This window comes from Procambarus clarkii, chromosome 23 (assembly GCF_040958095.1).
Source record: "Procambarus clarkii isolate CNS0578487 chromosome 23, FALCON_Pclarkii_2.0, whole genome shotgun sequence".
Taxonomy (NCBI): Eukaryota; Metazoa; Arthropoda; class Malacostraca; order Decapoda; family Cambaridae; genus Procambarus; species Procambarus clarkii.
The window spans coordinates 32105549-32132055 of NC_091172.1; the positions used below are offsets into that span (position 1 = coordinate 32105549).

At 46.3% G+C, this 26507-nt stretch overlaps 1 protein-coding gene across 2 annotated transcripts; it reads right to left on the reverse strand.

The window, feature by feature from the left end:
* Nucleotides 1-1849: 1849 nt before the first annotated feature.
* Nucleotides 1850-26310, reverse strand: LOC123763890 (putative uncharacterized protein DDB_G0286901). 2 transcript variants are annotated; one of them, XM_069330109.1, is made up of 2 exons: nt 26236-26310; nt 1850-6627 (listed from the first exon to the last, which is right to left on the reverse strand). In XM_069330109.1, the coding sequence occupies exon 2, from the start codon at nt 6610-6612 to the stop codon at nt 4093-4095; it is 2520 nt and encodes an 839-aa protein (XP_069186210.1). In that variant the 5' UTR covers nt 6613-6627; nt 26236-26310; the 3' UTR covers nt 1850-4092. The 2 variants fall into 2 exon arrangements, with proteins under 2 accessions (XP_069186210.1, XP_069186209.1); XM_069330108.1 differs by lacking the exon at nt 26236-26310 and adding an exon at nt 20507-20594.
* Nucleotides 26311-26507: the final 197 nt, after the last annotated feature.

Here is a 26507-nt window from a genome sequence, read left to right on the forward strand (position 1 = left end):
CAGAAGACTGTAGACTCAATGTGAGCCTTTTATTTATTCATTTATTCATTTATATATTATATACAAGAAGGTACATTGGGTTTGTGAGAGTACATAACATTGTGTTTACATTCTTGTAAAGCCACTAGTACGCGCAGCGTTTTGGGCCCTTAATCTAACAGATAATATTAAGTAGATAAATTCTAGCAAAATTTATAAAATGTTAACAGGTATATTGTAAGAAAAAATTGAGAGAGATTAGTAGGTATATTAAAGCACATTGATAGTTCTGTTAATTCTGTACATCTTATGCTCACGTGAAGGAGAGGCGCCATTAACCAAGTTACTCTGCAACGGCACAGTGAGTAACGAACTCTACACGGTATTGAAGAGGACCTCGCAACGCTGACTACGTCGTCACTCAGCCAACTCCAGTTGAGATTCTTCGGTGTATTCAAAGATTCCAGTTCTCGTTTAATTGCAATTCATTGCACCTTAGATGTTCTGCAGTGTGTTCGTTGCTGCCTCAGGATTTGTGCAGCTGCATTGTTTAGGATCCCGGTAGTACGGTCGGGTTCGTTCTCGACGCACAATCGAGAATTTTGGGTTTGAATCCTGGGCTGAACAAAAATGATTGGGCACATTTCCTTTCACCCAATTCGTCTGTTCACCTAGTAGTAAGTAGGTACTCAGGCAACCCGTCCTCTTACAAACTACGTCGCTGTTCGCTCATATGCGCTACGGACAAATATCGACGTAATTCAAAATGGAAATGTATTTTTCAAATACATTTTTTATGTAATTTTCCCAAAGCAGGAAGTTAAAGGTCCTTGGGTAGGTTAGGAGGGCAGGAATTTCTCCTAAGGTTTCAAATTTTTTTGTTTTTTTGAGATATATACAAGAGTTGTTACATTCTTGTACAGCCACTAGTACGCGTAGCGTTTCGGGCAGGTCCCTGGAATACGATCCCCGCCGCGAAGATTCGTTTAACATCATGAAAACTGCTAATTGAAAGTTTCCTCTTTTAATGTAACCGAGTAAGCCGGAGGAGCCACGCTATTAGTAAGAGGACGGCTTGACTTGGGAGTTAGTGAGCGTGTTGAGAGGTCGCATCCTGGGCGGAGTCAGTAATTCGACATGGGGGGGGGGGACCTAAATAATAGCCTGACGTGTATGAATACACTCTGGCTTCCTGTCCCCCGACACAATGAATTAGTTTAATTACAATAAAAATTTACTTTATAATTACCATTCCTATGAATTTGTGTATTTTCATTGTTCTTAAGCATTTTTCATGTTTTTTTTTTAATATTCTTTCCTAGTGCTCTACTTCATCCATCTCTTCAAAACGTTCTTCACAATTAGATTGTTTTCTATGCAACTTGTTCTTTCAGGTGTGCCATTTTCATTTTTTGTTGTGCCCTCTTCTGATGTTTACAGTATTTCCTGGTTATTTCAGCGACGCCAACGACCTGAGGTCTCCCCTGCCGTGTTTACCTGAGCGTGTATGTGTGTTCTGATCTAGCTGTGTTGGTGGAGCCTCCCTGGCTGTCAACCTTTTGTCAAATCCGAGTAAGGATTGTACCTTCTCCACTTCACACTCATTTTCGTAATACTCAAGTGTTAACAATCCTGTGATTTATTATGTACATAATTTCCACCAGTGTCCCCTTGTTCGTTCCTCACACAACTAATACAGGAGGATCTAGATAGGCTTTCAAGATTGACGAAAGATTGGCATATGCAGTTTAATGCTGAAAAATGTAGGACTCTAAGTTAGGTGATAATAATAATTCCTAAATATCAGCTGAATAGTGTAGAAATTGTGAAGTCTGAATGCCAGAAAGATCTAGGAATCATGATTAACAAGGATAAAGATTTTTTTATTATTATTTTTCTACCACAGACGTGGCCACCATTTACAATACTAACCAGCAATGCAATTTTTGCATTGCTGGTTAACAGTAACAATGCAATGCATTTTCTTCTGTCCTCCATGGACAGGGTGAGGGATCTGTTAAACATATAGTCCAGGGATTTATTGAACATTCAACCACAGAAGGTGGTTGTAGTGCTTTTAAAATGCTAATCTAACCTACAGACATAAATACATAGATACACAGAGTTACGTCTGCCCTACATAAAGTGGTCGACGTGTCTTTTACATAGTGTCATTAATGCGCATTTACGAAGGTGAAGTGTAATTCTAACCAGCTTCCACAACAGTCTCCGTGGTGTAGTGGTAAGACACTCGCCTGGCGTTCCGCGAGCGCTATGTCATGGGTTCGTATCCTGGCCGGGGAGGATTTACTGGGCGCAATTCCTTAACTGTAGCCTCTGTTTAACGCAACAGTAAAATGTGTACTTGGATGAAAAAACGATTCTTCGCGGCAGGGGATCGTATTCCAGGGACCTGCCCGAAACGCTACGCGTACTAGTGGCTGTACAAGAATGTAACAACTCTTGTATATATCTCAAAATATACTTTATGTGGATACTTTATACACAATTGCTAAGGGATTAACATCACTTTGGCTTCCTGAGCCAGAAAATCATTACATAAATATAGTGAATAAGGAAAATAGAATGCTGGGATTTATATCTAAAAGAGTTAGCAACAAGGCATCCTTATTTTACATCTTAAATTCGCTAGTGTAGGCTGTTGATCACACTCCCCTGCATGACTAACCATAATGCGTGATGGGGGGACTTAAGTATCACACAGCTCTCCTCAAATCACGTAACCCTTCATATAGTCTAGGTCCTACGTCACGTCCTTCATATAGTCTAGGCCTACGTCACGTCCTTCATATAGTCTAGGTCCTACGTCACGTCCTTCATATAGTCTAGGTCCTACGTCACGTCCGTCATATAGTCTAGGTCCTACGTCACGTCCTTCATATAGTCTAGGTCCTACGATAACTGCATAAATGTGAATGTACATAAATATTTTAATAACAAAAGACGTTTGATATTTTCAGCTCTTATATTACCCTTGTTAGGCTCCGTTTGGATTATACAATTCAGTTTTGGTCTCTGTACTATATAATTGACATTTACATAAACGAGTACAGAGAACGATATCAAACTTATTACCAAGTATTAGAAACCTTCCTTACAAGGAAATATTATAAAAGCTAAATTCATATTCACAAGACAGAGATGGGTTTATAAAAGGTGAAATGATTGAAGTATATAAATGGATAAAAGGGTTTAGGAAAGGGGGGGGATACAAATGAGGTTTAAATATATCAATACAAAAGAACACGAAATAATGGGTATAAAAGTTTAGTCAGGTTTATTTACTTGTAAATACTGGCTTGGACATAATGTTTGTTGTTTTGCCTTATGGAAGCGATTATCGTGTAACACAATAGACGAGGGATCATTGATCGTTTCAAGAGTAGGTTAGACACATATATGAGTTCGTGTGGATATATATAAGAGCTGCCTCGTATGGGCCAACTGGCCTTCTGCAGCTTTCTATATTACTGTGTTCTTATTGTTTGCCTGGATGGCTCTTATTATTTTGTTTCGTATTGCGTACCCTGTCAGTTCTCCCAAGCAATTACATGTTAATTTGTGTCTTCCCGTTCTCCACTCCACTGTCGTTGATCATTTCATTTATTTATTATGCACCCCATACCTCACACTAAAACCAAAGTCATCCAGCAAGGTTACACTACAGTCACAGTTACCCAGTGAGGTTACACTACAGTCACAGTTACCAGTGAGGTTACACTCAATGTACAGTGACCATGCAAGGTCACCGTCACCTCCGCTACTGTTACCACACTGCACCTAAACACTGAATGAGAGTATCACTGTGATGTTAGACGTTCCAGGGAGTAAACTGCGACTGCGAGGAGGCTGATACAGTTCTGTGGAAGTTGTGTGGAAGCTCATGTAAGTCCGGTACAACCATGGCTTCCTATTTGCATGTCGGCGTTCGATCCCCGATGGTCAAACTTATTGTCCCCGTTCCTTCACTCCATCCTATTATCCTGTCCTTACACCCCTTCCAAGTGCTATATAGTCATACTGGCTTAGCGCTTTCTCCTGATAATTACTTTACCCCTCCCCCTCTATTCCAGGAGCGGTCGAAGTGGGAGATTACCTCCCAAAGGGGGCCCTGGAGCCTCTCTGTAGTAGTGAGGGGAAGGACGACCCCGGGACTCTGAAGTGAGGTGGCACGCCACCGGCGGCAGGGGCATTCTGCCTCTGGACGCCGCCGCCAGATTTGCCATCCCTCAACGAGCTGTTAGATCTGATTACTTCATTCCCAACAGTTATGAGGATCTCCGAGTCCTGTTCCTTCCGAGACGGGGATTCTGTTTCATTTTGTCCCTGGCCTGGGTGAAGGATCGTCTCCAGCCAGCGGAAATAGGATTGGTCTTGGAAGGCGTCTGGATCGTCCAACTCATTTTCGGGTTCCAGCAAGACGAATTCGTAGCAGGTGCCGCCGAAGCCGTCGTCAGCGAGGGCGCGGAACTCCTGGATGAAGGCGTCCTGAGGGAGGGACGGGTGGAGGCGGCTCAACAGCAGAGGGTCTACCTTCACCGACGGTAGGAAATACTCGGGCTCTAGCTCTGGGTCTGGAAACGGTTTTCTCAGAGGTTGTGGTGCGAAGAGCGGGAGTGAGAGGTTGAGGTCGTGGACGTGGTTGTGCAAGTGGCCATGTATGAGGTCGTGAATGTGGTCATGCAAGTGGTCGTGGATGTCACGTAAGTGGTCATGGGCGTGGTCATGGTCATTCAAGTGGTCGTGGGCGTGGTCATGCAAGTGGTCGTGGATATCATGTAGGTGGTCGTGGGCGTGGTCATGCAAGTGGTCGTGGGCGTGGTTATGTACATGGTCGTGGATGTCATCTAAGTGACCTTTGGACATGTCGTGTTTGTGGTCGTTGGACACGTCGTACGTGTGGTCGTTGGACAGGTCGTGTGTCTGACTATTGGACAGGTCGTGTGTGTGGTCGTTGGACAGATCGTGTGTGTTGACGTTGGACAGGTCGTGTGTCTGACTATTGGACAGGTCGTGTGTCTGACTATTGGACAGGTCGTGTGTGTGGTCGTTGGACAGGTCGTGTGTGTGGTCGTTGGACAGGTCGTGTGTGTGGTCGTTGGACAGGTCGTGTGTGTGGTCGTTGGACAGGTTGTGTGTCTGACTATTGGACAGGTCGTGTGTGTGGTCGTTGGACAGATCGTGTGTGTTGACGTTGGACAGGTCGTGTGTCTGACTATTGGACAGGTCGTGTGTCTGACTATTGGACAGGTCGTGTGTGTGGTCGTTGGACAGGTCGTGTGTGTGGTCGTTGGACAGGTCGTGTGTGTGGTCGTTGGACAGGTTGTGTGTGTGGCCGTTGGACAAGTCGTGTGTGTGGTCGTTGGACAGGTCGTGTGTGTGGTCGTTGGACAGGTCGTGTGTGTGGTCGTTGGTCAGATCGTGTGTGTTGACGTTGGACAGGTCGTGTGTCTGACTATTGGACAGGTCGTGTGTGTGGTCGTTGGTCAGATCGTGTGTGTGGTCGTTGGACAGGTCGTGTGTCTGACTGTTGGACAGGTCGTGTGTGTGGTCGTTGGACAGGTCGTGTGTGTGGTCGTTGGACAGGTCGTGTGTGTGGTCGTTGGACAGGTCGTGTGTCTGACTGTTGGACAGGTCGTGTGTGTCACTCTTGGATAAGTCGTGTGTGTGGTCGTTGGACAGGTCGTGTGTGTGGTCGTTGGACAGGTCGTGTGTATCACCCTTGGATAAGTCGTGTGTATGGTCGTTGGACAGGTTGTGTGTCTGACTGTTGGACAGGTCGTGTGTGTGGTCGTTGGACAAGTCGTGTGTGTGGTTGTAGGACAGGTCGTGTGCGTGGTCATGAGAGTGGTCATGAAAATCATTCTTCAGCAGATCGACGAAGACGGAGGTGTCAACGTGATGGGAGTTTGCTGCGAGAAGGGCCTCTTGGATCCTCTGAAAGGTCCTCAGGAAGTGTTCTCTGGCCATGGCAACTTCGGGCGTGTCTTGCACGGGCTGCGGCGCCACACTGAACGGCACTGAGGTGTTCACCACGAACCTTGCTGATTTACCCAGCCTTGTCCTGTGTCTGTCTTCAGCGACTTTGAGAATGTCTGGGGACAATTCCTCTGGCGTTGGCACGTCATGAAGACTGGCTCGACGGTGGGTGTTGATGTAGCCTCTCGCCTTGTGGGTGTTGATGTGGCCTCTGGGTTGGTGGACATTGATGTGACCTCTCGCCTGGTGGGCGTTGATATGGCCTGTTGCGTGGTGGGCGTTGATGTGGCCTCTGGGCTGGTGGGCGTTGATGTGGCCTGTGTCCTGGTGGGCGTTGATGTGGCCTCTGGACTGGCGAGCGTTGATGTAGCTTCTGGGCCGGTGGGCGTTGATGTGGACCCTGGGCTGGTGGGCGTTGATGCGGCCTCTGGGCTGGTGGGCGTTGATGTGGCCTCTGGACTGGTGGGCGTTGATGCGGCCTCTGGGCTGGTGGGCGTTGATGTGGCCTCTGGACTGGCGAGCGTTGATGTAGCTTCTGGGCTGGTGGGCGTTGATGTGGACTCTGGGCTGGTGGGTGTTGATGTGGACTCTGGGCTGGTGGGCAGGGTTGGGATCGCACTGTATGGACATCATCCCAATTAGTAATACCTGCAAAAGTAAAAGGCACATCAGAAGACCTTTAGCGAGAGCTTACCAGATGAAGAGGCACAAGAAATGTAACTGTTTGAACTAACTCTTAAATATGAGTCCCAGTGTAACACCGTAAAGGTGTTTTGGTTAGTTTTATTTAATATATATATAGTACAGGTGTCAGCCAGACAGAATTTGAGAGGCTCCATTCTGTCGGACTGAAACTCACACCTCTAGAGTGTTAATGGCCACCAAGTGACCAAGGTCAGGTCATGTGAAGTTGACCTTGTTTCTGCTAAGCTTATAATTGTAGCCGGGTATCCGGGTGGGTCCTTCAAACAAGCAGCCAATTTAAGGTATGGCTTGGTAGAGTGCCTGGGGCTATCTACTTGTGGGCGGAGTTAGCTAGTTGATCCCCCAATAAATACCCAGGGTACTGTACACTCGAGAGCAAATGGAGAACAGCCCAGCAGAGCAGAGGACAGCATAGCCAGGCAGGCTGTCAGCCGGACGGGGGAACTGTCAACTGCAGACTCTTCCCCCCCCCCCCTCTCTCTATCCAGTTATAGGCAGACACTTGGTGAGTTGAACATGAAAGGTGACTTATTTCGTGTACTAAGATGTTGTGTGATCTCTAGGGGCAGACAGCTGTAGTGACTCTCAAAGTTCTGTGTGGTGGCTCACATTGTTTATCTGGACATAATGAACCTTCAGTTCGATTGCTTGAATTCTGATATTTATCATGCTAAATAAATACTTGATTCACTTACTTTTTTACTTTAAGTTGATTTTAATTGTGTTTTCGAGATCTTGGAGTTTCTGATATAATAAGCAAACTAGAGTGTAGAGTACTCTTGAGTTACGGACTTAAAGAATCTTGCTTGGAACATGATTACAGTTGACACATGCTAATAACATCTTTTGATACAGACAAGTTCCAATCCTTGTCTTGTATGTACTGACTAGAATGGATGGTGGTAGCTATTTCTACTGCTACTTATCTACCCTTCTACCTCCTACTCCCTCTTCTCTCCCTCCGCCTCTCTCCCCCTTTCCCTTTCACCTGACTACCTCCTTACTCCTCCCACTTACTCCTCCCTCCTCTCTACCTCTCTCATCCCAAACCCTCACTCATTACTTCAGTATCCATTTCTTTCCTTTCGGTTCTCTTATATGTTTGTGGCAGTGAAATGTTCTAGAGTTCTCTAGAGTTGCGGGTAGCCGATCAGGTACAATGCCTTGTGGATGTAGCACCTAGGTAATCAAATACTTAGGTTACAAAGTGTTGAACTAGATTGGCTGCAGTAGGAACTCTGGGGGGACTCTAGAAGAGTTAACTAGGGGCGGGATAATGGACAAAAGAGAGCTACTACCCCCTGCGTTACACCAGAACTGTAGTCTAAGTGGGTTTTTAAGTACATTTAAACAATAATATTTCCGGCTTGATATTCATATTTATCATACCTCCTAGATCTTTCTCGCTTTCAGGTTTGGCAATATTAATATTGCCTTGATGTTGTCTGGCAATTCAAATATCATTACCTAGCCTCATAACCTGCCAGCATTAAAATGCCTCTGCCAATGTTTTGTCTATTGTTAAAGTCTGTTTGATATGTCTTGGAACGATTTTAGGTTATATGATTTTATTTCTTTCTGTATGAATTCAGAAGATTCAAAATCACTTCAAGACGACATAGATAGGCTTTTGAAATGGTCGAATGATTGGCAGATACAGTTCAGTTCGGACATGTGTAAGGTTCTAAGCTAGAGAATGATGACAGCGTTACAGGATATCAATTGGATGGTGTTGAAATTGTGAAGTATGACTGCAAAAAAGATCTGGCCAAGGTGATGATTACCAGGAACTTAAATCCCCCCAAAAAATCAATGCATTAATGTTCAAAATAAGGTAAATACGTTAGTGAGATATATTTATAGAATCGTTAGCAATAAAACACCTGGTGTTACTCTTAAGCTGATTTTTGCTCTAGTTAGGACCCATCTAGACTATGCAGCCCAGTTTTGGTCACCAATCTGTAGAATGGACATAAATAATTTTGGACGCATTCAGCGAAGGATGACAAGGTTAATCTCTTGAATTAGAAACTTCCACATGAAGAGAGATTCAAAAAGTTTAATTAACATCCTCTAGAAAGGTGAAGAGTTAGGGATGGCAGGATTGAAGTGTGCAAGTGGAAGCATGTGCATAACAAGGGAAACACTGATCGATTAAATATATCAGCACAAAACAACGGATATAAATTGGAGAAGTTTATATTTAAGAAAGTCCTGTGTAAATACTAGTTTGGTAAGTGTTGCTAATTTGTGGAACAGAATACCTGGAAATAGAACAGATGCGAACTATATATGTAATTCGTAATGAAAACATAATAGGTGATGGAATACCAGCACGAGTTTAGTGCTGGTGTTCCGTGACATCACTAGGCTGCTGATGTCTAACACGTGACATCACTAGGCTGCTGATGTCTAACACGTGACATCACTAGGCTGCTGATGTCTAACACCGTGCTGGTGCTCTGTTTGTTGTTGTTGCCGCCGAAGGCGGCTAGTTTATTGTGCACCCCATACTCATCCTGTGAGCGGTAGCGCAAAAGCATTACAGAGGGCACAAAAGGTCTTTATCAGACCTCATCTTAGATTATTACATAAACAATTTCATCTATCCTTCACACCTTATAGTTACAATGTCAGCTAGTTACATAGAAAGTGCTATTACAAGAGCTACATATTTACAGTAAGTCATCACACATTAATGGTAGGTCTTATCACTAATACATAATAGTTTGGCCAATGGGGATATTACAGAGTCATAGGGGAGCTTCTGATTATTATTAGTCCTCACAATACACTACTTGTTTCTGAATCTCATATGTCGTTCATCTACTGGAAGCAAAATGTGGGTACAGTGCAAGGATTTCAGGTAATTTATCCATGGTAATAAGATAGGTTGCCATATCATACAAGTGAGCTTAGATTTATCTCTAAAAGGCTCAGTTTTACTACAATCCAAGATATAGTGTTCGAGTGTGTGTCCCTGCCTATGTCCACACACTTTACACTTTACTTCATCTAGATCCCTATACAAGCCGAACTGCCAGAGATACCTGTAGCCAAGTCTTATACGAGCTGTGACAACATCTGTTAGTCTACTGACCTTGTTACTTGCCCCATACACATGTTTTACTTCACACATTTCATCCCCTACACCTGACTTTCCTCCTCAGCTCTCTCTTGCCTATTTAATGCTTGTCCCTACCTGTCCTCATCACAATCGACTTGAGAATGGTCCAGGACGGACCGAAACGTCGTCGTCCCTTCAATTTCTAGTGTGTGGTCTGGTCAACTTATATATCTACGTCTAGCTTCCAAGACAAGCACGTTATTACTTAATTGCAAACTGTTTATTGCTCGTAGTGAGGATAGGGAGTCAGAAATAATTAAGCTGTCTACTTCAGTGTTGTCAATAATTTCGAGTGCTACCAGTATCGCTACCAAATCGGCTTGCATTGTGGACACCCAGTTACTAATTCGGATATTTCTTTGAATTGTGCTGCCATCGGGCTGATGAGCAATAACAGCACTTCCTACCCTACCTGTAGCTGTATTCCTCATTTGCAGGGAGAGTAAGACCGTCAAGGCTGCCCGCCAGGTCTCCAGGCGTCCCTCACTCATCCCTCTAGGATGCTTGCCCGTTTAAAAAGTTATATCTTCATCTTTCAGCGATTTGTTCCAAATACTCACCAGTTATTTATTTATTTATTTATTTATATACAAGAAGGTACATTGGGATTGTGAGGCTACATAGCATAGTAATTACATTCTTGAAAAGCCACTAGTGACTTGCTTAAGCCTGTAGGCCTTATGCCCCTCACCTGAGTGCTTTGGCATTAGTGGCTCGACGATAATGTGACAACACAAAAAAAATTGTACTTCTTCTAACTTTGAAAATTAAATAAAAACTAAAGTTCTATTTACGTATAAATGAATAATATTCCAGGTGGGTGTCTAGGGCGGAAGATGTCCGTGAGTTGAAGAACGGAAGCGAGAGTTGCTCAGTGTTGCAACTCTCCTGTAATGATGTTGCTTAAACCTTGTTTGCCAGTTCAGGGTTGTTTTGTGTCGGTAGAGTTAAGTGGGTGTGGTGTAGGGCAGTGGGACTCCCCTGGGTGTGGTGTAGGGCAGTGGGACTCCCCTGGGTGTGGTGTAGGGCAGTGGGACTCCCCTGGGTGTGGTGTAGGGCAGTGGGACTCCCCTGGGTGTGGTGTAGGGCGGTGGGACTCCCCTGGATGTGGTGTGGGGCGGTGGGACTCCCCTGGGTGTGGTGTAGGGCAGTGGGACTCCCCTGGGTGTGGTGTAGGGCAGTGGGACTCCCCTGGGTGTGGTGTAGGGCGGTGGGACTCCCCTGGATGTGGTGTAGGGCGGTGGGACTCCCCTGGGTGTGGTGTAGGGCAGTGGGACTCCCCTGGGTGTGGTGTAGGGCAGTGGGACTCCCCTGGGTGTGGTGTAGGGCAGTGGGACTCCCCTGGGTGTGGTGTAGGGCAGTGGGACTCCCCTGGGTGTGGTGTAGGGCGGTGGGACTCCCCTGGATGTGGTGTGGGGCGGTGGGACTCCCCTGGGTGTGGTGTAGGGCAGTGGGACTCCCCTGGGTGTGGTGTAGGGCAGTGGGACTCCCCTGGGTGTGGTGTAGGGCGGTGGGACTCCCCTGGATGTGGTGTGGGGCGGTGGGACTCCCCTGGGTGTGGTGTAGGGCAGTGGGACTCCCCTGGGTGTGGTGTAGGGCAGTGGGACTCCCCTGGGTGTGGTGTAGGGCAGTGGGACTCCCCTGGGTGTGGTGTAGGGCAGTGGGACTCCCCTGGGTGTGGTGTAGGGCGGTGGGACTCCCCTGGATGTGGTGTGGGGCGGTGGGACTCCCCTGGGTGTGGTGTAGGGCAGTGGGACTCCCCTGGGTGTGGTGTAGGGCGGTGGGACTCCCCTGGGTGTGGTGTAGGGCAGTGGGACTCCCCTGGGTGTGGTGTAGGGCAGTGGGACTCCCCTGGGTGTGGTGTAGGGCAGTGGGACTCCCCTGGGTGTGGTGTAGGGCAGTGGGACTCCCCTGGGTGTGGTGTAGGGCAGTGGGACTCCCCTGGGTGTGGTGTAGGGCAGTGGGACTCCCCTGGGTGTGGTGTAGGGCGGTGGGACTCCCCTGGATGTGGTGTGGGGCGGTGGGACTCCCCTGGGTGTGGTGTGGGGCGGTAGGACTCCCCTGGGTGTGGTGTAGGGTGGTGGGACTCCCCTGGGTGTGGTGTGGAGTAGTGGGACTCCCCTGGTTGTGGTGTGGAGTAATGGGACTCCCCTGGGTGTGGTGTAGGGCGGTGGGACTCCCCTGGATGTGGTGTGGGGCGGTGGGACTCCCCTGGGTATGGTGTGGGGCGGTGGGACTCCCCTGGGTGTGGTGTAGGGCAGTGGGACTCCCCTGGGTGTGGTGTAGGGCGGTGGGACTCCCCTGGGTGTGGTGTGGGGCGGTGGGACTCCCCTGGGTGTGGTGTAGGGCAGTGGGACTCCCCTGGGTGTGGTGTAGGGCGGTGGGACTCCCCTGGATGTGGTGTGGGGCGGTGGGACTCCCCTGGGTATGGTGTGGGGCGGTGGGACTCCCCTGGGTGTGGTGTAGGGCAGTGGGACTCCCCTGGGTGTGGTGTAGGGCGGTGGGACTCCCCTGGGTGTGGTGTGGGGCGGTGGGACTCCCCTGGGTGTGGTGTGGAGTAGTGGGACTCTCCTGGGTGTGGTGTAGGGCGGTGGGACTCCCCTGGGTGTGGTGTAGGGTGGTGGGACTCCCCTGGGTGTGGTGTGGGGCGGTGAGACTCCCCTGGGTGGGGTGTAGGGTGGTGGGACTCCCTTGGGTGTGGTGTGACTCCCCTGGGTGTGGTGTGGAGTAGTGGGACTCCCCCCACCGCCCTACATGTAGGGCGGTGGGGAGTCCATTTATTGATTTGATTTCCGAAGTCCATTTATTGATTTTATAAATATTTATAAACGTCATTTTGTTGCATAATTTTTCATGGAACTTTGAAAATTTGTATTATGGCACGAAATACATTTGGGATAGAAATTTGGCAGCAAAACTTTTATTATATGCTAATGTGATAGCCGAGTGTCATAGAAATGATTTTGGTTGACACTTGTGTTTGTAGCAACACGCTGAAAAATGTTGAAAAATCCTCTAAAATACATTTTTCTTTTGTCTACTACTTAGGCTGCGATGCTGAAACTTGGACCAATTGCAGCCCTTTTTACATATAAGACGTCAATACATATTGACTGCACTAGGAACAACTTTTAATATCCTACCCCGTGCCGCCTTAAAGCACTCCTTGGAGCGGAGATGAGAGAGATATGTCTTAATATGTCTTAATATCCAAGTATCTTAATCTTAATATCTTAATCTTAAGTATCTTAATCTTAAAATATCTTAATATCCAAGTATCTGGAGGGCCAGGTGCCACAGGTGCCAAGTGGATCTGCGGCACTCGGGAGCTTTAGACGAGCCTTTTAAAGCCATTCAAAAGTTTCGCCATAGGAGATGAGGGGGGGGGGGGAGGGGAGACGAGGGGAAGGCGAGGTGGGGAAGGCGACGGGGGAAGGGAGGAAGAGGTGGGGAAGACGGCAGTGGAATGTTTAACCTTCCGTCCTGAAGTTTCACCCTTGTGCCACCCTTGAGGGTGTGTAGAGCGGAACTCACCGCGCGTGTTAAAGGTGTATGGAAGTCAGCCAGGTGGGTGAGGGCAGGGTCAGCCAGGTGGGTGAGGGTGAGTAAGCCACGTGGTTGAGGACAGGGTCAGCCAGGTGGATGACGGTGAGTAAGCCAGGTGGTTGAGGGCAGGGTCAGCCAAGTGGGTGAGGGCAGGGTCAGCCAGGTGGGTGAGGGTGGAATCAACCATTTGTTCCGGAAACTATTTCTGTAATAGCCAGGAGCAACTGTTATGCCTGCACTCTATAGTCATGGTACCGAGGGCAATGGTACTGGGGGCCATAATACCGAGGGCAATAGTACTGCGGGCCATGGTACCAAGGGCAATGGTGCTGGGGACCATAGTACCGAGAGCAATGGTACTGGGGGCCATAATACCGAGGGCAATAGTACTGCGGGCCATGGTACCGAGGGCAATGATGCTGGGGACCATAGTACCGAGGGCCATGCTACCGGGGGCCATGTATCTGGGGGCCATTACACAGAGGCCCATGGTACCGAGGACCATGGTACCGCGGGCCTCTCCCTGTAGCGTGATGACACCTGTCTCCCCCCCTCCCCCACAACTCTGGCGGGGATCAAGAGAGACACACACACACCAAACACGGCCCGGGTCGCGCCTCGGGAGCCAAACACGGCCCGGGTCGCGCCTCGGGAGCCAAACACGGCCCGGGTCGCGCCTCGGGGGCCAAACACGGCCCGGGTCGCGCCTCGGGAGCCACGCACTACAACTGACTGCAAAAAAAAACAAAAACAAAACTAATCACAGTGATCCGGCCACACCCACCAATACTACGTCTGGCCCCGCTGCTCCGGCCTCTTGTGCTGTGCTCCGGCCTCTTGTGGGTATGACCTTCCTGCCTCTACAGCAACCACCGTCACTGCCTCTACAGCAACCACCGTCACTGCCTCTACAGCAACCACCGTCACTGTCTCTACAGCAGCTACTGTCACTGCCTCTACAGCAACCACCGTCACTGTCTCTACAGCAGCTACCGTCACTGTCTCTACAGCAACCACCGTCACTGTCTCTACAGCAACCACCGTCACTGTCTCTACAGCAGCTACCGTCACTGTCTCTACAGCAGCTACTGTCACTGTCTCTACAGCAGCTACTGTCACTGTCTCTACAGCAGCTACTGTCACTGTCTCTACAGCAGCTACTGTCACTGTCTCTACAGCAGCTACTGCCACTGTCTCTACAGCAGCTACTGCCACTGTCTCTACAGCAGCTACTGTCACTGTCTCTACAGCAGCTACTGTCACTGTCTCTACAGCAGCTACTGTCACTGTCTCTACAGCAGCCACCGTCACTGTCTCTACAGCAGCCACCGTCACTGTCTCTACAGCAGCTACCGTCACTGCCTCTACAGCAGCTACTGTCACTGTCTCTACAGCAACCACCGTCACTGCCTCTACAGCAGCTACCGTACACACGCCACTCTTCTGTAACACACGTCACTCTTCTGTAACACACGTCACTCTCCTCTAACACACATCACTCTAACACACGTCACTCTTCTCTAACAAATATTTGGACTAATAATTCGAGTCACCTTAAAACTATTGGAAATAACTGAAAGCCTAAACTTTCCAAACAAATTTGTTTCATATTTCTTTAAACGAGGAAATAGTTGAAAAAGAAATATAATTTCTGAGCACTAGAAATTGTGCTTCCAAGCACTTGTGTGCTTGGAAGCAGCCATAGCTGTCGTATAGATCCCAGTTTGATCAAGTAGGCAGATATAATACTCTTTAATCTGCCACATATTCCCAGGGATAATGATGGTGCCGGTTCAAACTCAACTCTAAAGCAGAAACAGAACTGAGAGCGCAACTTTCATGTCAGAAAGTAATGACGGTATTTTCTAAACATCAAGACTCTGAAGGTCCTTTTTGTTACCATGACAATAGAGGCCTCGCCGTGTGTGTGTGTGTGTGTGTGTGTGTGTGTGTTGCCTAATATTCATGGTTGACATTTTCCTTTGTTAAACTTGTGGTGTGAACTTTATCTGTGGTCAGTTGCGTAAACGGTGTCAATCCGTTATGTGCCAGAGTCGTGTGAGCCGGAGTCATGATGCCTGGGTACGTGGTGATGCTGACGTCACCTGTTATCTAACACACACACACACACACACACACACACACACACACACACACACACACACACACACACACACACACACACACACACACACACACACACACACAGATGCCGAAGAAATATAAGAAAATTCACCTTCGCAAATAGAGTGGTAGACGTTTGGAACAAGTTAAGTGAGAAGGTGGTGGAGGCCAAGACCGTCAGTAGTTTCAAAGCGTTATATGACAAAGAGTGCTGGGAAGACGGGACACCACGAGCGTAGCTCTCATCCTGTAACTACACTTAGGTAATTATTTAGGTACTTACACACACACACACACACACAATCCGTTGATTGACGGTTGAGAGGCGGGACCAAAGAGCCAGAGCTCAACCCCCGCAAGCACAACTAGGTGAGTACAACTAGGTGAGTACACACACACACACAAAAGGCAAGACAAAAATGGCCACACACAAAAGGCAAGACAAAAATGGCCAGCAGGCGGGAGTGGAGGAAGTACAGAAGACAAAGAACAGAGGACAACAGAAGCAGATACAACAGAGCTAGGAACGATTACATTAACATAAGACGAACATCGGAAAGGGACTATGAGAACGATATTGCAATCAAAGCGAAAAAACAACCTAAGTTACTACACAGTCATATAAGAAGAAAAATGTCGGTGAACGACCAAGTGACAAGACTAAGGAAGACAGAGGGGGCATATACTGAAAGTGACAAGGAAATCTGCGAGGCACTGAATGCCAGTTTCCATGGAGTGTTCACTACCAAGCCTGAGTAGCTCCCATTGTTAGAAGGGGTTACCCTAGATGAAAGACTATCAGATATAGAGGTGACAGCAGAGGAGGTAATGAAACAGTTGACAACACTGGATGCAACTAAAGCAGTTGGACCAGACAAAGTATCACCGTGGATACTAAAAGAAGCAGCGCAGGCCCTCAGCGTGCCTCTGGCAATGATCTTTAATGAGTCACTTATGTCAGGAGAATCGCTTAGTTGCTGGAAGAAGGCAAATGTCGTGCCGATCTTCAAGAAAGGTGATAGGGAGGAGGCACTTAACTATAGACCTGTATAACTGACAAGCATCCCCTGTAAAATACTGGAAAGAATAATTAGGCTACGACTGGTTGCACACCTGGAGAACATTAGGTTTGTGAACAAACATCAACATGGGTTCTGGACAGGGAAATCGTGCCTAACAAACCTTCTGGAATTCTATGATAAAATAACGAGGATAAGACAGGACAGAGATGGTTGGGCAGACTGCATATTTCTGGACTGCCAATAAGCCTTTGATACAGTACCGCACATGAGACTGCTGTTCAAGCTCGAGAGGCAGGCGGGGGTGGGGGGAAAGGTCCTAGCATGGATAAGGAACTACCTAACAGGAAGGAGCCAAAGAGTTACGGTAAGAGGCGAGAAGTCGGACTGGCGAACAGTAACAAGTGGAGTACCACAAGGATCGGTGCTGGGACCAATTCTATTTCTTGTATATGTTAACGACATGTTTACAGGCATAGAGTCTTACATGTCGATGTTTGTGGATGACGCAAAGTTGATGAGAAGAGTTGTGACAGATGAGGATTGCAGGATCCTCCAAGAGGACCTGAACAGCTTGCAGAGATGGTCAGAGAAATGGCTACTGGAATTCAACACGAGCAAATGTAAAGTTATGGAAATGGGACTAGGAGATAGGAGACCAAATGGACAGTACACAATGAAGGGAAACAGCCTACCTGTGACGACGCGCAAAAGAGACCTGGGGGTGGACGTAACACCTAATCCATCTCCCGAGGCACATATAAATAGGATAACGACAGCAGCGTACTCTACACTGGCAAAAGTTAGAACATCATTCAGAAACCTAAGTAAGGAGGCATTTAGGGCGCTTTGCACTGCCTACGTGAGGCCAGTCTTAGAGTATGCCGCCTCATCATGGAGTCCCCATCTGAAGAAGCATATAATGAAACTGGAAAAGGTTCAGAGGTTTGCAACGAGACTCGTCCCAGAGCTACGAGGGATGGGGTATGAGGAGCGCCTGAGGGAACTGTGCCTTACGACACTAGAAAGAAGAAGGGAGAGGGGGGACATGATAGGAACTTATAAAATACTCAGAGGGATTGACAGAGTGGACATAGAAGAAATGTTCACACGGAATAGTAACAGAACGAGGGGACATGGATGGAAGCTTGAAACTCAGATGAGTCACAGAGATGTTAGGAAGTTTTCTTTTAGCGTGAGAGCAGTAGGAAAATGGAATGCACTTCAAGAACAGGTTGTGGAAGCAAATACTATTCATAATTTTAAAACCAGGTATGATAGGCAAATGGGACAGGAGTCATTGTTGTAAACAACCGATGCTCGAAAGGCGGGATCCAAGAGTCAATGCTCGATCCTGCAGACACAACTAGGTGAGTACACAACTAGGCGAGTACACACACACACACATATTGAGAGAGAAAAAGACTTGGGGGTTGACATCACGCCAGACCTGTCCCCTGCAGCCCATGTCAAGAGGATAACATCAGCGGCATATGCCAGGCTGGCCAACATAAGAACGGCATTCAGAAACTTGTGTAAGGAATCATTCAGAATTTTGTATACCACATATGTCAGACCAATCCTGGAGTATGCAGCCCCAGCATGGAGTCCATATCTAGTCAAGGATAAGACCAAACAGGAAAAGGTTCAGAGGTTTGCCATCAGACTAGTACACGAGCTGAGGTTGCGTTGTAACCCGTTCTTGCACTTGCTTATGGTCAATATTGGCTTATTTAATAACTGCATATGTGACATACTAATTTATTGTGAATATTTTAGTTTACCTTGAAAAGCTTCATAGAAAACACCGACCTCACCTAACCTTCTTAGTATGTTAAGATAAGCATCTTATTGCTTCTTAATTACAATTATTACTTAACCTATACTGTTGATAGGCTAAGTAATAATTGTAAATAAGAAGCAATAAGATGCTTATCTTAACATACTAAGAAGGTTAGGTGAGGTCGGTGTTTTCTATGAAGCTTTTCAAGGTAAACTAAAATATTCACAATCAATTAGTATGTCACATATGCAGTTATTAAATAAGCCAATATTGACTGTAAGCAAGTGCGAGAACGGGATGAATGAGCCACAGAGATATTAGAAAGAACTATTTTAGTGTCAGAGTGGTTGACAAATGAAATGCATTAGGAAGTGATGTGGCGGAGGCTGACTCCATACACAGTTTCAAGTGTAGATATGATAGAGCCCAGTAGGCTCAGGAACCTGTACACCTGTTGATTGACGGTTGAGAGACGGGACCAAAGAGCCAGAGCTCAACCCCCGCAAGCAGAATAAGGTGAGCACACAAATATATATATATATATATATATATATATATATATATATATATATATATATATATATATATATATATATATATATATATATATATATATATGAATAATGGATATAAAAACACAGAAATAAACACTACAATAAGACGACACCTGGACCAATGGTACAATCCTGAACCAAGAACAGAATCTACAACACCTCCAATAAAATTATATTATAAATCCACCATGCACAGTGAACATAAAAAAGAAGAACGAATAATGAAAGAAATAATCAGTAAAGGAGTAAAAAGCATTACTCCTAACCAAAACATAAACCTGATAATGTTCTATAAAACAAAGAAGACTACCGACCTCCTTATTAACAGCAGCCCGAAGCCGACGGAGAACCCTTTACAACAGTCAAACGTGGTATATAACTACACCTGACCTCACGAAGGATGTAATCTTCAGTCTAGGTACAGAGGTATGACGTCGACCAAGCTGACGAGGCGTTAGACCTGTCATCTACAATCAGGTGCCCCCCAAAAATCACATGAGACAAGCCCATGACATCACCCTAACAAGAGAAATGTTGAATAAAAACACTTGTATAATAGATAAAACCCAAGATGTAAGAAGATTGCAAATTCTTGTAATTCTTGCCAGCACTAAGCTTCCAGCATGCCAGCACTAAGCTTCCAGCATGCCAGCACTAAGCTTCCAGCATGCCAGCACTAAGCTTCCAGCATGCCAGCACTAAGCTTCCAGCATGCCAGCACTAAGCTTCCAGCATGCCAGCACTAAGCTTCCAGCATGCCAGCACTAAGCTTCCAGCATGCCAGCAGCAAGCTTCCAGCATGCCAGCACTAAGCTTCCAGCATGCCAGCACTAAGCTTCCAGCATGCCAGCACTAAGCTTCCAGCATGCCAGCAGCAAGCTTCCAGCATGCCAGCAGCAAGCTTCCAGCATGCCAGCACTAAGCTTCCAGCATGCCAGCACTAAGCTTCCAGCATGCCAGCAGCAAGCTTCCAGCATGCCAGCAGCAAGCTTCCAGCATGCCAGCAGCAAGCTTCCAGCATGCCAGCACCAAGCTTCCAGCATGCCAGCACTAAGCTTCCAGCATGCCAGCACTAAGCTTCCAGCATGCCAGCAGCAAGCTTCCAGCATGCCAGCAGCAAGCTTCCAGCATGCCAGCAGCAAGCTTCCAGCATGCCAGCACCAAGCTTCCAGCATGCCAGCACTAAGCTTCCAGCATGCCAGCACTAAGCTTCCAGCATGCCAGCACTAAACTTCCAGCATGCCAGCACTAAGCTTCCAGCATGCCAGCACTAAGCTTCCAGCATGCCAGCACTAAGCTTCCAGCATGCCAGCAGCAAGCTTCCAGCATGCCAGCACTAAGCTTCCAGCATGCCAGCAGCAAGCTTCGAGCATGCCAGCACTAAGCTTCCAGCATGCCAGCAGCAAGCTTCCAGCATGCCAGCACTAAGCTTCCAGCATGCCAGCAGCAAGCTTCCAGCATGCCAGCACTAAGCTTCCAGCATGCCAGCTTCCAACCTGGCATAAACACATGTCACTCGAGGGTCACTGAACACACTGAGGTTCAAGCACTTCCTGTCGCCTCGAACGAGGGAGTTCACTTGAAAAAAAATGATAAAGAAAGTCTCATTTTCTCCAGAGATTTGAGTGTGGAATAATTGTGGAAGCTGCGATATAAGAAAGAGACTTACCGAGAGTATCTTAAGGTAACGTCCTTCCATGGCGAGGTGGGAACCAACACTGGCTGGCCACACCGTGCCTCCCTTCGCTGCCACAACCTGGCCGGGTCCGCCTCTTTTTCTACCTCAGTGGCCTCACAACCTTGAAAATCCAAGGAGGGTGGGTGGCTGGCGGCCGGCTGGCGGGATGGATGGATGGTGGATTGCTGGTGTAATCACGGGAGATGGGTCACGGACGTGGATGTGGTGTGGATCTGAAGCCATCAAGCAATATCCATCATCAACCACAGCTCACGACAGCCCGGTCTTCCTATGTGACCAGCTACACATTTAAGGGAGTCCTGTAACACCTACCTGACCTATGGAATCCGATGCTCGTTTGTCTGAGGGAGCGTAAATATTATAGTGCTTAGTGTATCAAAGTATATTCATGTCTGCACTTGATCGAGGAAAATAATGTCCAAGGAAAATCGACAGAAACTAACCCAATAAATTGTTGCAAAAGTGGACATGACAAGAAACAGAAGCCATAAGTCACTGCAGCAGACAGCTAGTATGGCAGGACGACTGAGGAGTCAGCGCTATACCATGCACCACATGTATAGGTTACACGCCTGTAACCCACCATCCCGTCATCAACCCACATGTTCGCGAACCATTTGCACGTCTCGGATTTTCAAGGCTGTGACGTCACCAAGGTAAACAAACGACTTGGTTGTGCCAGATTTAAAAAATGAAGATCAAACCACTTTGGAAGATAGGAAAAAGGTCTAGAATAAATTTAAATATATTAAATAGTATATAAAATCAATCATCAATGATAATTACTTTAAAAGCCTTTATGGTAGTATAAAGAAATGAGTAAGGAACATTTCTTAACTCCGGCCACAGGTAGAACCACTGGCAAACGATTAGGTTAAGGAAAACCTGTTGGAAATATGTGAGAATGTTGTTGCTGCTAAGTATTGTTGTTGACGACTGGAGCGTCCATGGGGCTCATTGCCTCTAGAATCTAGCTTCTCTCTAGACGTTGACAGTCAGCACCACAATCAAGAAGCTGGATAACGAGTAAACAGGCAGACGAGTCTGTCACCTGAAACGCATAAAAAGACGATAGCATTGACGCATACTAGAATTATTCAGATAATTGTTCACTACATACGTGAGACCATCACTAGAGGATGCACCGCACCTCGACAGTCACCAGCATAACATCGAGGCTGGAATATGATGCGATGAGAGACTGAGCACTAGTCAAGAGCCAGAGGCGTCTCGGTCACAAGTAACGAGATAATCAGAGACAATGTCCTGTGCTTAAGTCCAGTCTACCAGCAGCATGGACACCACAACACTACTTATCAGCAAAAGGACGTTATGTGTCAAACACAGGAAAGTATTTCTTCAGTGCATAGTTGGTTGAAGTAGATATTATGAACGCTTAGAACTCATATTTTATTGTGAAAAAATGATCGCTAAGCCTTCACCCTTAAAAGGGTACAGGGTCTATCCTAGAAAAAATGAGCGCTCGGTTGTCACTCTTAAAAGGGTCCCAAGGTCTGACCTGGAAATTACAGCAAAGTTGCCACCCATTTTTGAGTAAATTTTGGCAGAGTCCTAATTTGTCACTGCAGATTTAAAGAGTTTATGGGGGGAAAAATACTTTCTTCCACGTTAAGGAATTCCTATGTAGAAAATATATGCGCTATGCTGTTCCCATTTATGAGTAAAGTTAAGATCAGAGGAAGTCCATTTTTGGAGGACATGTTCATCAGGAGTTTGCTAAGTAATTACTAGTATCAGAAGCTAGTTCTTGGACCTGGTTCTACACGTTTATAAGTGTAGTTTCGGTACTAACAATTCAATTCCCCTGAAATTTAAAACCGACGAATTTCAGGCATAGCAAGAAAAGAAAATAGTTACGCTAAGCCCCAAAATCATCTCAAGGTAACCTCATGGTATCTGTTCCATGAGACGAGCTTCGGCTCATGGAACATTGTCTCTTGTAAAAAGAACAATCTTGTAAAAAGAACAAAAAAAGAACAAAAAAGAACAATTACAGACAATCTACTTACCTATTTTTGGCAATACTCGAGTATTTACCCTCAACATCTCTATTCTCAGGGCATGTTCTTACATGTTCTTCATATACTCTAGGCATATTCTTACATGTTCTCTTTACATTCCTAGCATGTTCTTCACAAGTTCTTTGTTTAATCTTTATACTCTGTATATTCTCTTTACGTTTTTCCTGTTCTCAGCTTGTACTCTGTATGTGTTCTCTACAAGTTCAATTCATGTTCTCCACATGTTATACTTATATAAAATACTTATATACTTATAAATAAACTTATATACTTATAAAATATAATCGTATATTCTTTTCATATTCTTTCATGTTTTCGGTTTCCTTAAACCAAATATACGATTGTTTTTGTCATGCAGTAACTAGTTCATTGTTGTACATTATCAACCTCATTAATCCTTCCCAAACAATTTATTTATTTACAGATTTATTTAGTTTTTTTTACAAATTATTTATTTATTTTATAAATTATTTAGGTATTTACAAATTATTTAGGTATTTACAAATTTAATTACCGTAGGGGATGATGGGGAGCTGGGTAAGTGAGTGGACGGGCGCGGGGGTGATGATTAAGGAGGCAGGTGTGGCGGGGGGGGGGGTGTGTGAGGGGGGGGGGAAGATAAGGGTGTGGGGGAAGCTGGGCAAGGGGTGATGGAGGAGATAGTTATTTCATTTGGCTCGAGCTGACAATTACTGAAATGAGGGAGATAAGGCCTGTTATGGGAGGTTAACCCTACCTGCTCATGTATTTACACAGCTCGGTAACCGAATTGTTCTATTTTACTATGTCCGAAATATGTCTGTTTAAATTTTTGGGAAATTTGAATTGTTAATAACATTCTTACATGAGACAGTTAAGGCGAGGACAAGAGCCGGAGCTCGATAACTAACTTTATCTCGTGTACTACGTCCGAAATACAGCAGTTTTAAATCTCAGGGGAATTGAACTGTTATTAGTGAAGTTATAGAAGAGAACCAAGATTGGGAGACAAGAGCTGGAGCTCGGTAACTAACTTGATCTTGTTTACTATGCCCGACATACAGCAGTCTTAAATTCCGCACAATTTGGGTTAACAGTAGCGAAGATACGAGATCAAACTAAGGCGGAGGACAAGAGCTCGATAGCTCTATTTTCTTTTCTTACTACGTCTGAAATACGCCGGTTTTTAAATTTCAGGGGAATTCGATTATTAGTAGCGTAAGTAAACTTATAAACGTATAGAGCCGGGTCCAAGAACTAACATCTGATACTGGTACTTACTTAACAAATTCCTAATGAACATATTCTCCAAAAATGGACCTCCTCTGACATTAACTTTACTCTAAACAGGAACAGCATAACGTGAATATTTTCTACATAAGAATTCCTTAACGTGGAAGAGGGTATTTTTCCCCCATAAGAACTCTTTAAATCTGCAGAGACAAATTAGGACTGCCAAAATTTACTCAAAAAACGGATGGCAACTTAGCTGTAATTTCCAAGTCAGACCTTGGGACCCTTTTAGGAGTGACAACTTAGCGCTCATTTTTTTCCAGGATAAACCCTCTGCCCTTTTAAGGGTGAAGGCTAAGCCTTCATACCATCTACTGGTGAAGTAGGAAGGGAGAAGATAGTAAGGACGGACACAGATCAGTAAGAAGGGACACAGCTCAACCGTCGGCGCTCAGGTTCACAATGTCCGCTACACTCTCCGGGTGACGCAAGGCCACGTCGGCATCACATTAATGTTTGAGTGAAACAAAGTTGTTATGAACCGGTCAATAGTACCACCACCACCATCATCATCACATGCAGCTCGGATGGCAGCAACACCATTATTACCACCACCACCACCAACGACAACACCAACAGCATTACCACCACCAACAGCACCACCAACGACAGCACCACCACCACCAACAGCACCACCATCACCAACGACAGCACCACCACCACCAACAGCACCACCACCACCAACGACAGCACCACCACCACCAACAGCACCACCAACGACAGCACCACCACCACCAACGACAGCACCACCACCACCAACGACAGCACCACCACCACCAACGACAGCACCACCACCACCAACGACAGCACCACCACCACCAACGACAGCACCACCACTACCAACAGCACCACCACCACCAACAGCACCACCAACGACAGCACCACCACCACCAACGACAGCACCACCACCACCAACAGCACCACCAACAACAGCACCACCACCACCAGCACCACCACCACCACCACCACCACCACCACCAGCACCACCACCACCACCAACGACAGCACCACCACCACCACCACCACCACCACCACCCTGGCCACCGTGGTGGGAGAGAACACAACGGTCTGCTCATTGAACCCTAACACCAAAATAATTCGTTTTTTGGCTGCCATTGTTGTGGCGACCTTGAGCAGGGACGGTCACGCCACCTTGAACAAACTGCTCTAAGACAACCTCATATAAATACGGTTTATTTGTTTTGAGAAAAGCAAACAAAACATAGACGAGAAATGAACAAGTCGAGAAAGCAGATAATTTACGGTTTCTGTGGGTCCCGGGTCTCCATTCAGAATCTGTAGTTCCATCTGTATCAGAAGCCAATATTTACTCATGTCTTTGTAAACACTTAACAGTTCTCCTCTAACATTAATACAGAGAAGTTGAATACATAAATTTTCTTTACAACTCGAATTTTAACTATTTAAAATTTTAAATTCATTTAAATTTTGCATTTTTAACTTTAAAATGATTTTAAACTTTAAAATGTAAAATCCTTTAAAATTCCATTTTAATAATCCAGCTACCTATTTATTGCTAGGTGAACAAGCGCATCAGAGTGAAAGAAACTCCGCCCATTTGTTTCCGTCTCCGCCGGGAATCGAACCCAAGCCCTTTAGGTCTACACCCCCTCCCCCCGAGCATTATCCACTCAGCCGCGAGGCCTCAGTTTGTGAGTGCGTGTACTCACCTAGTTGTACTCACTTAGTTGTGCTTGCAAGGGTTGAGCTTTGGTTCTTTGGTCCAGCTTCTCAACCATCAATCAACTGGTGTACAGGTTCCTCAGCCTATTGGGCTCTATCATATCTACACTTGAAACTGTGTATGGAGTCAGCTTCCACCACATTACTGCCTAATGCATTTCACTTGTTAACTACTCTGACACTTAAAAGTTCTTTCTAATGTTTCTGTGGCTCATTTGGGTACTCAGTTTCCACCTGTGTCCCCTTGTGCGTGTACCACTGGTATTGAATGAACCGTCTTTATCTACCTTATCAATTTCTCTGATAATCTTGCATGTGGTAATCACGTCTCCCCTAACTCTGTTTTCTTTCAGCGACGTGAGGTTTAACTCCTGTAGTCCGTCCTCGTAACTCATACCCCTCGGCTCGGGTACTAATCTGGTGGCATACCTTTGAACCTTCTCCAATTTAATATCGTGCTTGACAACATACAGACTCCACGCTGAAACTGCATACTCCAGGATTGGTCTGACATACGTGGCATACAATGTATGTGTGCGTGGTTGAAATGGGGGTTGGTGTGAGGAGGGCATGAGTGACCCCGCAGGCAGCAGAGAGGGGCGTGCTGTAGGGCTCCGACCCACAACGCCCACCAACCCACACCTGGCGCTAATGCACATTCCGTGCCTGTGAGATACTCACCCTTGACCCACACTGACACCGCCCTCATGGTACTCAAAGCCCACCACAACCTATTCTAACTACGCTCAGCTCTACTTACATAGAGCGGGGAAAAAAATGAGAGTTGAACCGTCACGCTTCGCATGTTGCCAAATTCTTACTCACGTTTTCTACATTGCAGATAGAACACCTAGAAAAACTATGATATACTGCACAAAATCAATATAAATTTTGTGTGGAGGGTGTTGGCGTTCGTATTCACCACACATGTGACTGTGGTCTGGGGTGATGAT

Excerpts from the sequence above, each read along its gene's own strand:
- LOC123763890 (XM_069330108.1), bottom strand. The coding sequence starts at position 20,536 with ATGGAAGGACGTTACCTTAAGATACTCTCG. Across the intron at positions 6,628-20,506 it reads GTTACCTTAAGATACTCTCG|GTATTACTAATTGGGATGAT; the intron begins GTAAGTCTCTTT and ends TTACTTTTGCAG.